The 16,380-nt window shown below is 40.6% G+C and overlaps 1 protein-coding gene across 1 annotated transcript in view; it reads right to left on the bottom strand.

Moving 5' to 3' along the window:
- The window catches only part of LOC132401070 (retinol dehydrogenase 10-like), a 66,362-nt gene that overhangs the window by 8,512 nt on the left and 41,470 nt on the right, over positions 1–16,380 (bottom strand). Inside the window, exons 2-3 of the mRNA XM_059982853.1 lie at positions 9,340–9,438; positions 6,075–6,220 (exon numbers count right to left, since the gene is read on the bottom strand). Of these exons, the coding sequence (XP_059838836.1) occupies positions 6,075–6,220; positions 9,340–9,438 (245 nt within the window). The remainder of the gene's footprint in view (positions 1–6,074; positions 6,221–9,339; positions 9,439–16,380) is intronic.

The raw sequence follows: 16,380 nt of genomic DNA, 5'->3' as shown, positions 1-16,380 counted from the left end.
ATAATTTCCTTGCTTACTCTTACAGCCTTTTTAAAACATTAGCTATCCTCCAGTTCTCCTGTACCTCATCTATGGCTAAAGTAGTTTTAAATTTCTCTAGCACAAGGAAATCTGCAGATGCTGGAAATTCAAGCAACACACACAAAATGCTGGTGGAACGCAGCAGGCCAGGTAGCATCTATAAGGAGAAGCACTGTCGACGTTTCGGGCCGAGATCCTTCGTCAGGACTAATTGAAAGGAAAGATAGTAAGAGATTGAAAAGGGGAGGAGGAAATGCAAAATAATAGGAGATCAGAGGGGGTGGGGTGAAGCTGAGAGCCAGAAAGGTGATTGGCAAAAGGAATACAGAGCTGGAGAAGGGAAAGGATCATGGGACAGGAGGCCTAGGGAGAAAGAAAAGGGGAGGGGAGCACCAGAGGGAGAAGGAGAACAGGCAGAGAGAGAGAAAAAAGGGGGAGAAAAACAATCTATCAAGGATGGGGTAAGAAGGGGAGGAGGGGCATTAACAGAAGTTAGAGAAGTCAATGTTCATGCCATCAGATTGGAGGCTACCCAGACAGAATATAAGGTGTTGTTCCTGCAACCTGAGTGTGGCTTCATCTTAACAGTAGAGGCTGCCATGGATAGACATATCAGAATGGGAATGGGACGTGGAATTAAAATGTGTGGCCACTGGGAGGTCCTGCTTTCTCTGGCGGACAGAGTGAAGGTGTTCAGCGAAATGGTCTCCCAGTCTGCACCAATATATAAAAGGCCGCAACGGGAGCACCAGACGCAGTATACCACACCAGCAGACTCACAGGTGGTGTCACCTCGCCTGGAAGGACTGTCTGGGGCCCTGAATGGTGGTGAGGGAGGAAGTGTAAGGGCAGGTGTAGCACTTGTTCCACCTACAAGGATAAGTGAATGCCAGGAGGGAGATCGGTGGGAAAGGATGGGGGTGGGGGGAACGAATGGACAAGGGAGTCACGTAGGGAGCGATCCCTGCGGTCGTGGGATCCTGTTGGAGGTGGTGGAAGTTACAAAAAATTATACGATGGACCCGGAGGTTGGTGGGGTGGTAGGCGAGGACAAGGAGATCCCTATCCCGAGTGGGGTGGCGGGCGGTTGGGGTGAGGGCAGATGTGCAAGAAATGGGAGAGATGCATTTGAGAGCAGAGTTGATGGTGGAAGAAGGGAAGCCCCTTTGTTTAAAAAAAAAGGAAGACATCTCCTTCGTCCTGGAATGAAAAGACTCATCCTGAGAGCAAATGCGGCGGAGAGAGGAATTGTGAGAAGAGAATAGCATTTCTGCAAGAGACGGGGTGGGAAGAGGAATAGTCCAGGTAGCTGTGAGAGTCTGTAGGCCTATAGTAGATATCAGTATATAGGCTGTCTCCAGAGATGGAGACAGAAAGATCAAGAAAGGGGAGGAAGGTGTCGGATATGGACCAGGTAAATTTGAGGGCAGGGTGAAAGTTGGAGGCAAAGTTAATGAAGTCAACGAGCTCAGCTTGCTTGTGGGAGGCAGCACCAATGCAGTCGTCAATGTAAATTTAAACTTCTGTTAGGGCCCTTGCAATTTCTACACTAGCCTCCCATAACTCCAAACAATTACATTGCCAGGCATTGGAGATTTATTCACCCCAATTTTGCCTCAAACAGCAAGTGCCTCCTCTAATCTGTATATGGTCTGTGTCCTCATTGCTGCTTTGCCTCATATCAACAGACCATGTTCAACTCCCAAGTAAATACAGATGAAAAAAATGCACTTAAGATCTCCACCATCTCTTTTGGCTCCACACACAGATTACCACTCTGATCTTCCAGGGGAAGAATTTTGTCCCTTATCTTTTTGCTCTTAATATACCTGTAAAAGCCCTTAGGATTCTTCTTCACCTCATCTGCTAGAGCAATATCATACCTTCTTTCAGCCCTCATGATTTCCTTCCAAGTGCTCTCTTGCATATCTTATACTCTTCAAGTACATTATATACTTCCTGCTTATACCTGCAATGCACCACCTTTTTCTCAACCAGTGCCTCAATATCTCTTGGAAGCCATGCTTCTCTAAACCTGTTACCCTTGCCTTCTATTCTGACAGGAACATACTTTCAATTAAACCAAATAAATACTACCAAATAAACCTTCACCAGAAAACAGCCTGAACTTGTAGATCCTTTTGATATAATTAAATTTCAGCCTTTCTCCAATTTAGAATCTCAACCCAAGGATCAGATCTATCCTTCACCATAATTATTTTGAACCTTATGGCATTATGATCACTAGATAATCCTGGACAAACTTTGGTCACCCACCTTGTAGTTGAGACTTCTATATTCCGATTAAAGAAACTTTCCCTGAATACACTGGACAAACTCTTTGCCATCCAGCTCTTTTGCAATATGGAAGACACAGCCATATTGTAGGGAAAAAAAAAATCACCTACTATCAAAATGTTAGGTTTCTTGCAACAGGAAGCAATCTCTCTACAAATATATTTCTTCAAATCCCACAGACTGTTGGGTGATCTACAATATCAACATAGCCATCCCTTTCTTATTGGGGGGGGGGGGGGGGGGGAGGCAGGACACTGGGGCTGAGAGGGAAAGTGAATCAGCCATGGTGAAAAGGTAGAGCATATTCAATGGGCCAAATGGCCTAATTCTGCTCTTATCTTTATAATCTTATTTCTCAGTTCCACCAATAGGGGCTCAGTAAATGTCCAGTCTGTCCTGTCTGAGCACAGTCCTGACGTTTTCCCTAGCCAGTAATGCCAACACTCCTTTAATTCCTCCCACAATATCACATCTAAGCAACAGAACCTTGGAATCTTGGAGCCAGTCCTGCTCCTCCTGCAACCAATTCTCAATATTGTCTAAATGTCATAATTCTGTGTGTTGATCCATGCCCAAAGCTCATCTGCCCATCCTACAATACACATCACATCGAAATATACACATCTCATAATATTAGCTCCACCATGCTCAATCTTCCGAATAATTTCACACTTTTGCAGGTGTAGCAAAGACTTTGTTTTGGCAAGACAAACAATTTTCACCTCAGTGATAGTTTTCAACTACACCTTTATTGTAGAATGTTAAATGCTGATATATTAATGTGTCAGGCAATATTCACTTCTCAAAAGCAGCAGTCACCTCTTTACTATTCATGGGACCTTGATATACAATAACTTATTGTATGTGAAATGCTTTGAATTCTGACAAATAATTCTATGCAAGGTACACTTTCAAAAGACTATCTTGCATTCCATCTGACAGTACAGTATTTTAATGTTAAGCCGTAACTACACCCTAGAATAATAGATAGCATTATAAATGTTGATGTACAATATTTCAGATTTCAATTAGCAAAAACACCATCATTTGCTACTGAACATAGCAATACACAGAATAGTTGAATGTAGGTTTTAAAAGTAAATCAACTTTGGACAAAATAACCTAGCTACAAGAAAATTACAACAAATGACAGGCAAAGCATTACTTCACATTTCAAAAAATATTCTGAATATTCAGATAATAAAATCATTATCTCAACAGTTCTTTTCCCAATCCTGTTCAATCTTAAGGACACTTACCCCATTGTAAAAATAAATTTTAAATTCTTCTAATAGAACCCTTCATCGAACGGTTCATACTCAATAGTATCTAACAAGTCAGCCTCCAATATGTAAGGGAAGTTACTTAAATATATTTGTAAAAAATGTCTAACTTGAAGGTATTGTAAAAAGTGTGAATATGAGAGAATATTTATCGACTAATTGTTCAAAAGACATTAACCTGTCTTCTTTAAATAAATCCAAAAAATAACTTTTTGCAAAGTAAAAAAACTGGATCACTCAAAGAAGATTTAAAAAAGTAATTGCGATAAATTAAGCTACAAAGTTTAAATTTTTTAGGATTAAAAAAAATTGCGAAACTGGAGCCAAATTTGTAAAGAGTACTTATCACAGGATATAGGTTTAAATGAGCAACCTTAGCTAATTGTATAGGTAAAGCAACTCCTAATAACGAGGTTAAATAAAACTTTCACAGCTCTCAGTTCCAGGTCTACCCAAATTGGCTGATCATACCCATCAACCCAATATAACCGAAAGGACATGTATCACAAACTAACAGCCCAGTAATACATTCTTAGATTAGGTAAAGCAAGACCTCATCCTTTTTCAACTTTAATAAATTATAGTAAAAGTGAATTGCTTCCTTTAAATGAATGTCTCATATATGACGATATTCTCTTTAAAGTTATGGATTCTTTTAGATATTTAGGTGTTACAATTACTAAACAATAAGGATCTTTATAAAAGCCAATTTTGTTCCCTTAGTGGACTTTATGAAGTATTCATTTAATAGATGGAGTCCACTTACATTTTTACTTGTTGGTCGTATTTATATAGTCAAAATGATGATTATACCAAAATTTTTATATTTATTTCAGAATATTCCTGTTATTTTGACTAATAAGTTTTTTGATCAGATTGATTCTATTATTCTATCTTTTATTTGGAATAATAAGACCAAGAATTAGTAAATGTCATTTACAAAAGTTGAAAAAGGATCTCAACAGTTCTATATTAAGAGATTTGAAAATGATACTTTTGTACCTCCAGTTCAGTAGTGTGGAGTATTGGCCGGTTGGCAGAAAACAGAGTGGGAATAAAGGGATTGTACTCTGGCTGGCCGCCCGTTACCAGTGGAGTTCCAACGGGTCGATGTTGGGGACCGCTGCATTTTACAATGTATGTCAAGGATTTGGACTATGGTATCAATGGATACGTGGCTAAATTTGCCAATGATACAAAGATAGGTGGAGAAGTGGGTAGTGTTGAGGAAACAGAGCCCGCAGAGAGACTGACAGTTCAGGGGAATGGACAAAGTGGCAAATGAAATACAATGTTGGGAAGTGTATGGTCATGAACTTTGGTGGAAGAAATAAACTGGCAGATTATTAAGATGGGGAGAAAATTCAAAATGCAGAGATGCAAAGGGACTTTGTTGTCCTTGTGCAGGATATCCTAAAGGTTAACATTCAGGTCGAGTCTGTTGTGAAGGCAAATGCAAAGTTGGCATTCATTTCTAGAGGTATATAAGAGCAGGGATGTGACGCTGAGGTTCTGTAAGGCATTCATGAAACCACACTTGAAGTACTGTGTGCAGTTTTGGGCTCCTTATTTTCGAAAGGATATACTGACATTGGGAAGGGTTCAGAGAAGATTAATGAGAATGATTCAAGGAACGAAAGGGTTACCATATGAGGAATGTCTGGCACTCTTGGGCTGTATTCTCTAGAGTTCAGGAGAATGGGGGGGGGGGGATCTCATAGAAGCATTCCAAATGTTAAAAGGCCTGAACAGTTTAGATATGGCAAAGTTATTTCCCATGGTGGGGGATTCTAGGACAAGAGGGCACGAATTCAGGATTGAAGGATGTCCACTTAGAACTGAGATGTGGAGAAATTACTTCAGTTAGAGGGTGGTAAATCTGTGGAATTTGTTGCCACAAGAGGCCGTGGAAGCCAAGTCATTGGGCATATTTAAGGCAGAGATAGATAGGCTCTTGATTAGCCAGGGCATCAAAGGGTATGGGGAGAAGTCAGGGGAGTGGGGATGACTGGAAGAATTGGATTAGCCCATTATTGAATGGCAGAGCAGACTCAATGGGCCAAATGGCCCTTTGAGTCCGTTCTGCTCCTACATCTTATGGCCTTATTTATCACGTTCCCATTCAACTTACAACATTTACAGGAAAATATAGTGGAACATCCAATGAAGTAAATCAAAAGCATTATTACTTCTAATAGGAGTAACAAACAACAAGCTGGAAAATCTGCCAGTCCACTTAAGTGCTAGTGTGCCAGATTATTGGAGTTTTGTCATAACATTCAGCTAGTGTCTTGGACCATATTCTTCTCTGCTACGTTAGGCAAATTTCGGAATGTGAACTTTCTTCAACATGCAAAGCAGAACACCACATTTTCTACATAGACTAACTTTTGTGCTTCTCAGCCAGTGCCAGGTAAATACCACACACTAATATACAATTTAAACTTCAACTGAATAATTCAATTATCTCACCTTATTCTGCAACCACGGAACATACCGGTGTCCACCAAATAGGGGCAAACTAGTGTCATCTTGATCCCATCTTTGTCAGTTGCCTTCAACTCATGGCTTAAGGATTCATGAAATCCTATTGCTCCAAATTTGCTAGCACAGTAATCCTAAATGGCACAAGAATAAAGAAATCAGAACAGTTTGCACCTTAACTAGTAGGTTCGACCAAGTTTATGCTTGGGTCACGACCCAAATCAGTACAAGTTACTAGCAACCCACAAACTATGAGAGAGTTGCTAATACTGCAAATCAAAGTGCAAAAGATCCTTGGCAAATTCTTTGAAAATTCCCAGGCACTAACCAATTAAACCCCGAGACAAGAGAAGAAAGGGTGCAAGTGAAAAAGAACTGCTGTTGCATGGAAGCAGAAAATAAACAAAAATAAAGATTTTTTATCATAGCCAGTTGGATGAGCCACAATGGGCAAATATTTTAAAAGTGCATTAAATCTTAGTGCTTTCTTTTATTGCAGAGTTGTGAATCTAATTGATTTAAAAGGTGAAATTGAACTAAACTCTATGCAGCTGCATAAAAATGCGAGATTCTGCAGATGCTGGAATGCAGGAGTAAGAAAATGCTGGAAGAACTCAACAGTTGAGGCAGCATCTATGGAAAGGAATAGACCGTAGATATTTCAGGACTGCAAAGGAAGGGGAAAGAGGGCAGAATAAGGCAGTAGGGGAGGAAGGATGAAGTGAGAATAGATGGAAAAGGCAAGGGCTGAAGGAGGAATCTGATAGGGGAGAGGATTACAAAAGGAATAGCAGAATGACATTGGGAATCACATTGACAGTTAACGGAGAAGAGGTAAGAGGGCAGAGTGGGGTTTAGAAGAGGGACGAGGGAAGGGGAAAATTACCATAAGTTCAGAAAAATTTATGTTCATGCCATCAGGTTGGAGACCAGATAGATTGAGATGTTGCTCCTCCAACCAGACGGTGGCCTTGTTGTAGCAGTAGAGGAGGCCATGTACTGGCATGTCAGAATGGGGGTGGGGAGTGGGGACTGGAATTAAAATGGTTGGACACCAGGAATTCCTGCTTGTTGCAGATGGAGCAAAGGAGCTCGACAAAGCAGAACCGCAATCTATGACGGGTCTGAGCAATGTAGAGACCACCACATTAGGAGCAATACAATAGATGCCCCAAAACATTTACAGGTGAAGTGTTGCCTCATCTGGAAGGAGTGTTTAGAGCCCCGAATGGAGGAGATGAATGGACAGATGTAACTCTTCTTCCACTTGCCAGGATAAATGCCACAAGGGAGATTAGTTGGGAGGGACAAATAGACAAGGAAATTACCCATCACCTAGCCTGCACTCCTTTCCCTCCCCCCAGATTATCATCATTATAATAATACAGGATAAAGAGAAACACCGTCATGGCATGAAAACTTAATCTAGTGTTGTGCAAATCATGTATTAGAATTGGGCTGTATTCCAGCCGAGGCAGAGATTCATTTGCACTTCCTGCAACCTGGCATTTGGTTTGCATGATGTGGCCCCTATGTTAGGAATGTCATGTAGAAATCATTACCAACCATTTCCAAGGATGCTGCTTGGCCCACTGAGTTTTTTTTTGCTCCATTACTCTAGTGTTTATTTCTTTCTTTAGAAGTTGGTTGCAATCTGCTCTCTATATTTGTAACACCACAAGCAAGCACTGCATTAACACCAAACAAAAACAAAAGAAATTCTGCAGATGGAGGAGCTTAGCAAGTCAGGCAGCATCTCTGGAAATTAATAAACATTTGTTGTTTTGGGCTGAGACCCTTCATCAAGACTGGAAGAAAGGGGAAAGATGTCAGAATAAGAGGGTAAGGAGATGGGGAGGGTGAGGAGGACAAACTCGAAGGTGATAGGTGAAGCCAGATGGGAAGGAGGCAGGATGAAATAAGACCTGGAGGTGATGTGGAAAAGGTAGAGGGCTGGAGAAAAGGGAATCTCATTGGGGAAAGATAGTGGATAATGGGGGAAAAGGGAAGGAGAAGTCATCCTGTGCAGGTGAGAAGAGGTAAATGGCCAGAGTGTAGAAATGACAAAGAAGCTACCAGTATTCGGAGAAGTCAATGTCCATGCTATCAGGTTGGAGGCTACTTGGACGGAATACAAAGAGTTGCTTCTCCATTCTGAGAGTGGCCTCATCATGGCAGGAGATGAGGCCATGACCTGACATGTCAGAACACGAATGGGGATAGGAGTTGAAATGCTAGCCACTGGGATGTTTCGCTTTTTACGGTTGGAGCCAAGGTGCTCAACAAACTGGCCAAGAGTGACATCATAATGAAACCTAATACATACGAGGGCAACTCAAATAGCTTGGAATGATTTCTATGTCCAGATGTCTTACCCAAAGTTTTTAAAGTTATGAAAAGGGAATGGATGCAGAAAGACCTAGGGGCAGAGGGCAATGTGTGCACAAAAATCATTAAAATAGCAGGTCAACTCGAGTGATGAAGCATAAGCAATTTTAGACTCCAAACATGGAATTTGGAGCAAAAAAAAAGCAAGCTGCTGGAGGAATTCGGTAGGGTGGAACATCTGTGGAGAGAAATAAATAGTGGATGTTTTGGGCCAAGACCCTGCAAGGGCCACAGTAGTGTAGCAGTTAGCGTAATACTATTTATAGCTCAGGCCAGAGTAGATTTCAATCCTGCATTCTTCCCCATGGAATGTATAGGTTTTCTCCCAATCTAAAGACGTACCAGATTAATTGATTATTGTAAATTGTCCCATGATAAGGTTAGGGCTAATTGGGAGGAAGTGGTTGGGGGGTTACTGAGCATAGTGGCTCAGAGCTGGAAGTGCCTATTCCATGCTATATCTACAACTAAAATAAATTCATTTCCATAGATGCTGCCAATTGCATTTTGTGTGTTACTCTGGATTTCCAGCATCTGAAGAAGCCCTTGTGTTTTGAATCAGGCCAAGTCTTTCTTCCATTGGTACTTGGAAGTTTAGATTCCTCAAAATCCAGCAATAATAGGATTCAAGTTTTCTACTGATCAAAAAAGGTACTAAAATATAAACAGTTGGATTCAAGATCATATTTAAACATTTGAAAATGTATTAATACTGTCTTGAAAGTCTCGACCAGAGGATCTGCTCACACACCAGGCCAATGGAGTGAGATACATTTCAAATGGAATGATTACACTTCAATATGTAGCATTATCTTCTGGAAAATAAAGCAAATTAAAATGTTTCACAATATAAAGATGGACAAACCTCAACACCAGCAGTACTGAACAATCCTAAGGAGCTTGCGACTGTTACAATATGTCCATGATTCATTTCCAGCATCTTGGGAAGAAATGCCTTGGTGGTCTTTAAAAGAAAAAGTCAGAAATTAGTACTGGGCTAGGTACTCCAACATAGTAAGCATTAGTAGAAGCAAACTTTGAACAGGTGAAACCAAATGCAAAAGCAAAAAAAGCAAATGACAATGAGCCAAGTCTTCAACTACCGCAGATCACAAGTCAGTTGGTGCTTAAACCATGAAGTTTCTTGTTATCTACCACTGGGAGGCTAGTTCTAACTTGACAGTCAAGATAGACTTGACAGCTGATAAGGTCCCATCCCAGGTGCACAAATAGTCAATGACCTTGGTAGTTGCAAATGACTGAAAATTCAATAAACTGAGGCATTGAAAATACAAGTTGCTTGAAAGTGTCACTGCCTCTCCTCACAGCAGCCATTCACACATTTCAATGGTATTACTACAATTCCTGGCACAGACTCAGCGGGGAGATATCCCAGCTTGATTGCCAGGAAATTCACTGCCCATTAGTTTACTTGGGGAATTCTCTGGTTGAATACAGGCTGAATAGTAGATATGCTGGCAGTCTTTCAGAGAAGCTGATGGATGCCAGAAACCCTGGCACATTGGACAACTTGGCCCAATTAATTTGCAGGCAATGGAAAGAAAACAAGAAATTCAGCATATCTGGTAATCCAGAACAATACACAAAAAGTTGGAGGAACTCAGCAGGTCAGGCAGTATCTATTAAAATAAATAGACAATCAAAATTGAGCTGAGGCGGGGGGGGGGGGGGGGAATGCCAGAATAAAGAGATGCGGCAGGGGGTGGGAGAAGGACTAACTAGATGATAGGTAAAGCTAGGATGGAGGGAAAGATAAAGGGCTGGAGAAAAAAAAATTGATAGGAGAGCAGAGTGGATCATGAATGAAAGGGAAGGAAGAGGGGCACCAGGTAAAGATGATAGACAGGTGAGGAGAAGAGTCAGAGGCCAGAGTGGGGAATACAAGAAGAGGGAAGAGGGAGATATCAATGTTCATGCCATCAGGTGGAGGCTACTGGATGGAGGTTTGCTCATCCAACCTGACGGTGGCCTCACCATGGCAAATGAAAAGGCCATAGACTGACATGTCAGAATGTGAATTGAAATAGGAATTAAAATAGTTGGCTACCGGGAAATTTTCCTCAGTGGATGGAGCAGAGGTGCTCAAAGTGGCATCCCAATTTACATCAGGGTTCACCAAATGTAAAACAGGCCACATCGGGAGCGCTGGAGACAGAAGATGAACCCAAAAAATTTGGAGGTGAAGTGTTGCCTCACCTGGGAAGATGGTTTGGGCCCCTGAATGGAGGCAAGGGAGGTGGTGAATTGGTACGTGTAGCATTTCATTTGTTTGTGGGTATATGGCAGGAGGGAAAGTAGTGGGAAGGGACAAACAGACAAGGGAATCAGAGGAAGTGATACTTGCAGAAAGCAGCAAGTGGAGAGGTAAAGATGTATTTGGTGGTCGGATCCCATTGAAGATGGCAGAAGCTGAAGAGAATGATATTTGTTAGCCCGTGAGCCTCTGCATTTCAACATGAGGACAAGAGGAATTTTATCCCTGCTAAGGGAGCAGGAAGATGAGATGAGCACAGAGGTCTGAAAAATAAAAATGCAGGAGACGGCAGCATCAATGGTGGAGGCTGGGAAACCATATTCTTTGAAGAAAAGGGCACCTGATGTTATGGAAAGAAAAGCTTCATCGTGAGAACAGATTCATCGGAGACAAAGGACTTAAAATGGAATAGTACTTTAAAAAAAAAACGAGATGGGTAGGAAGAGGTATACTCAAGATAGCTGTAGGAATCGATAGGTCTAGAAAGGAACGCCAGTAGACTATTTGTCTCCAGTAATGGAGACAGATTGCAAAAGGAGAGGGAGGTGTCAAAAATGGACCAAAGGAAGAGTGGAGACAAATGGAGGCAAAGTTGATGAAATTGACAAGAGCAGCCATGAAAATAAAATCCTTCTTGCTATACACTCCAAGTTGCCCAAATGTCAAAATTAAAAGAAAAAAAAATCAAAAATTTAATTTTATGGATGTAAACTAAGCCATCAATTAGAAATTCTTCTGACAAATCCAACAAGGGATGGGAACAAACGTATTCCTTCACTGCTCAATATAAAAGATCAGTAAAATTTGTGACTTACAAATTTGTGAAGTCAAAATAAAGGAAAATGGATTGTTTTCCTGACCTAGAGACACTTCTCTCTGTCCTGCTAGTTGACATTCATTTTAAGAAAATGAAGTCATTTTGACTTCAGGCTTCATCTACCTGTTGCAATACCGGCATACTAAAAGAAAGATGAGTTAATTCCGAGATTAAATTCAAAAATACCATTTTATTGATTTACTATTTTGCTTAAAAAATTCAGCAGTTGTGACAAGGAGTTGCCATTCCCCCTCATTTTGAACAGCAGCCAGAGATCGGGAGTGAGAGAAGAGGCAACTCTCAGGTCAGCAAAAATGCATTAGAAAGCAGAGCTTCATGGAAACTATGGTGTTTGAACAATGACTGATTGGAGCCATCGGATTCATTAGCAAGGGCAAATAAAAATAAGGTAGGGGCAAGAGGATTGGCCTTTGTTGGAGCGCAATGTTCGAGTGGGGATTTGAGATTTTAGTTTTTCAAGGCTTCAGCAAGGAGAAGCTTGAATGAGAGAAGGCAAAAAGCTATAGGTAGATTTTTTCAGTTAATTTATTGTTTCCTTCTTTACAATTACACAGTTGGAGCAGTAGAAATGTCAGGCAGGATAGCTGAATAGTCCTCCTGTGGACTATGGGAAGGTAGGGAGATCTTCAATGTGGCTGATGACTACACCTAAGAAGCTGCAGCTGGATGCGCTTCAAACACTCCACGTTAAGGAGCTGGAGCTGGAAGTGGATGAACTCAAGATCATTCAGGAGGCTGAGAGGACTCAATCAGTACACAGAAGTCCCAATGTGAGAATGTGCAAAACTTGATCTCCCATCAGGGAATGAGACACAGCAGGTGACAGAAGTTTGTGTAGGAGAGCACTTTGCGTCTGGTGATCATAATGCTATTAGTTAAGTTAATTATGGAAAAAGAGGGGTCTGGTCTTCAGGCTGAGATTCTAAATTGGAGAAAGGGCAATTTAGATGGTATCAGATAGGATCTGGCAAGTGTGGATTGAACAGGTTGCTTTCTGGCAAAGGTGTATTTGATAAGTGGGAGGCCTTAAAAGTGAAATTTGAGAGTACAAAGCTTGTATGTGCCTGTCAGAATAAAAGACAGGCATAGCAGGACTAGGGAACATTAATGCTGCCAATATAGTGCCAAAATAGCCCTACCCCCAAAAAATTGCAAAAAATAGTTTTATGGTCATTTCTTGTACTTTCAGACATACTGAACAACATATCAAAAGTTGGACAGAAACAGAGCATGGGAAAGTAAAAAAAAAATTATGTTATAAAAAGGCTGCCAATGAAAAGAATCAGACCTATCTATATCTGTCTTATTTTGCTATATTTCTGTTTCTAACAATGGTAATCCCGAAATTACTACCTTTGAGGTCCTGCTTATCACTTCTTTCCTAACTTACTATAGTCTGTTTTCAGGACCTCCTCCCTTTTCCTACCTATGTCTTTGATACCAATGTATATGACAACCTCTGGCTATTCACATTCCCAGATCAGGATATCGTTGACATGATCAGAAACACTTCGGACCCTGGCACATGGGAGGCAAACTACCATCCAGGTTTCTTTCCATGTTATTTAAAGTATTCTAAGGGACTGGATATATGAGCATTTGGATAGACAGGAATAGTCAGCATTGCTTTGTGTGTGATAGATTGTGTCTAACCAATCTTAAGAGTTTTGATGAAGTTAATAGGAAAGTTGATGAAGGCAAAGCAATGAAGGCTGTCTACAAGACCACAAGATATAGCAGCAGAATTAGGTCATGGTGATGCAACTCTCCTCTCAACCCAAATTTCCTGCCTTTTCCCTTTATCCCTTCATACCCTGGGCCAATCAAGAATGTACACGGACTTCAGCAAGGGCTGGACAAGGGCTCACATAGGAGGTCAATCAAGACTGTTCAGTGGCTTGGCATTCAAGATGAGGTAGACACTGACTTTGCATGAGAAGCCACGGAGTGGTAGTAGATTGTTGCCTCTCCGACTGGATGCCTGTGACCAGTGGAGTGCCACAGGGATTGGTGCTGGATCTACAGTCGTTTCTCATCTATATCAACAATCTGGACAACAATTAAGTTAACTGGATCAGCAAATTTGTAGGTGACACCAAAATGGAGGTGTCATGGACAGCAAGGAAAATTAACAAAGCTTGCAGCGGGATATGGATCAGATGGGGGGAAGAAAGGACTGAAAAATGGCTGCTGGAATTTAATGCAGACAAATGCGAGGTGTTGCACTCTGGAAAGGCCAGGTCTTACACAGGGAGTGGCAAGGCACTGAGCAATGTGGTTGAGCAAAGGATTTTGGAATACAGGTCCATAATTCGTTGAAAACAGTGTCACACAGATAGGGTCATAAAGAAAGCTTTTAGCACCATTACCTTCGTAGAGCTAAGTATGGAATACAGGAATTAGGATATTATGTTGAACTTGTACAAGATATTGGTGAGTCCTAATTTGGGGTATCTTGTGCAGTTTTGGTCACCTACCTCCAGGGTAGATTTACAATAATATTACTAGAGTTCAAAGCATATTTGTTAAAAAGTGTATAAATCATGCACCTTGAAATCTGTCTGCTTACAGGCAGCCACAAAGCAGGAGACCCAAACAACCCAATAAAAGACCAAAAACCACAGTTCAGGGAAAGAGGGAAAAAAAACAAGCAAACAATACAAGCAAGCCAACAGCATCCCGAACCAGAGTGAGTCCCACATCTGCTCCCAAAGCAGCTGAAGTAACTACAATGAAAGATTGAATAGGTTAAAATTTTATGCCCTGGAGCATGGAAGATTGAGGGGAGATTTAGAAGTATATAAAATTATGGGGGGTATAGATAGGGTAAATGCAAGCAGGAGTCCCCCACCCCCAGAGGTTGGGTGAGACAACAACTAGAGGTCATGGGTTAAGGGTGAAAGATAAAATGTTTAAGGGGAATGAGGGGAAACTTCTTCACTCAGTGGCAAGAGCGTGAAATGAGCTGCCAGCACAAGTGGTGGATGTGATTTGATTTCAACAATTAAGAAGTTTGGATAGGTACGGAGGGCTCTGGTCTGGGTGCTGGTCAATGGGACTAGGCAGTTTAAATGGTTTGACATGGATTAACAGGCCAAAGGTTGTGCTTCAGTGCTGTAGTTTTCTATGATTATGATTGAGCTGATTACCTAGAACAGCTTGTGACAGCTCCTATGAATTAAGTCAGTTTTAGTTTCAACTTCTGCATGTGCCCATATTGTAAATAGATAGGGATGCTTGGATTTAAAATTAAAAATGGCACTGCCATAGATGGAAACGGTCTGGAGAACGAAGGGGAAAAAAAGTCAACTCAGTGAAGATGACTCCTAGGCTTTGATTTGGGGTTATTTACTGCTTACTTCTCATGCTGAAATATATAGAAGTATTTAAAGTTTATTTCTAAAATCTGTTGCAAATGATCAATGTTGATGATTGAAAAAAAACACTTCAAGTTTCAAATATACCGTGGTTCACAATAACATAATTTGTAGTTTAAAGTAATGGTTAAAAATACTAAGGTTAAGTGGTTTCCTTCAGATGGGTAAGCAGTATTCACCTCTGAACACAATTTTCCTCAATCATATCCATTTGTTGTTTAAGCACTTACCTAACAAGATTATTGTCATTAAATTTCAAGAGGCCATTGAACAGAAAAGACAGGACAGGTCAAAACTCATGAAAGGTGAACTCCCAACAGCATCTCAATATTTTCAACAACGATCCATTTATTGATCAGTTATACTAAGTTAACACCACATCCAATGCAAACCCCAGGGAAATTATTGCAAAAACATTCCAAAATAACTAACCTAACATATTGGTAGGGTTTTTGGGGGTGGGGGGTGGGGGGAGGGTCTAAGACAATTATGAAAGACACTTAGATATATTTTCCAAGAGGTAACCATGCACATAAATTCTGAAGATTCAAAGAATTAGTGTTATGAGCCATCATTGCATGACCAAAGTTCTAGCTTAAAATAAAAAGCATTAATTGGACACCAAATGCTGCTGGCATGTATGATTAGCTAATAGCTTGGCAAGTGTACAAAAATGCTGAGAATTATACCAACAACACATGTGAAAAAAAAATAGCTTAAAGTTTGAAATGGCATAAAAACAGGGTGCAGACCGAACTAACAATCAGGATTTTAAAAAAAACAGTACAATACTAGGTACTTAATTTGTAACCCTGACTAGTTAATGCTGTGTATCTCTATTCACTAATAACATCAGGAAGTTCAGGACTCCCAGAATAATGAAGCTTTCTAACCATGTTAACTGCAGTTTGCCAATGACTCTCTGGTGTTGAGTCCTCACAGGAACACAAACTTGTTGGCACAGAATCAGCAACTCCATTCATGAGAGAAACCACTTCAAGAAAGCCAAATTTTGAGTTAATTGGGATTAATACAATTTAGTTGACTAACAATTGCGCATTTAAAAGTTTCAAAATCTGAAAGACTGAAATACAAACATTTCAAAACCCAGTTTGGGATATGGCTTGGTTAGCCATCAGAGTTTAAAATCTTCACCCAAATTAACTCTGACCTCTTGCAAGACCTCAACTTCAAACATGTCATTTTATAATCGCTTGGTCTCAAATTCAACATTTTCAAATCAAGCCTACAAAATTAGTCAATTGTTGCCCATTTCCAGCATTCCATTTCATCCCCACCCAAGATCTTGAATGTTACAGAGCTTTCAGATATTTATGTCAATAATGACATTAAGCATTTCAGTTCTGTACCAATGCTGCCCAACCAACCATTTGCTTTAAGATTTCACCATCCTCA

This window comes from Hypanus sabinus, chromosome 1 (assembly GCF_030144855.1).
Source record: "Hypanus sabinus isolate sHypSab1 chromosome 1, sHypSab1.hap1, whole genome shotgun sequence".
NCBI classification, from domain to species: domain Eukaryota; kingdom Metazoa; phylum Chordata; class Chondrichthyes; order Myliobatiformes; family Dasyatidae; genus Hypanus; species Hypanus sabinus.
The sequence above is the reverse complement of the archived record's forward strand: the minus strand, read 5'-3'. Positions and strand labels throughout refer to the sequence as shown.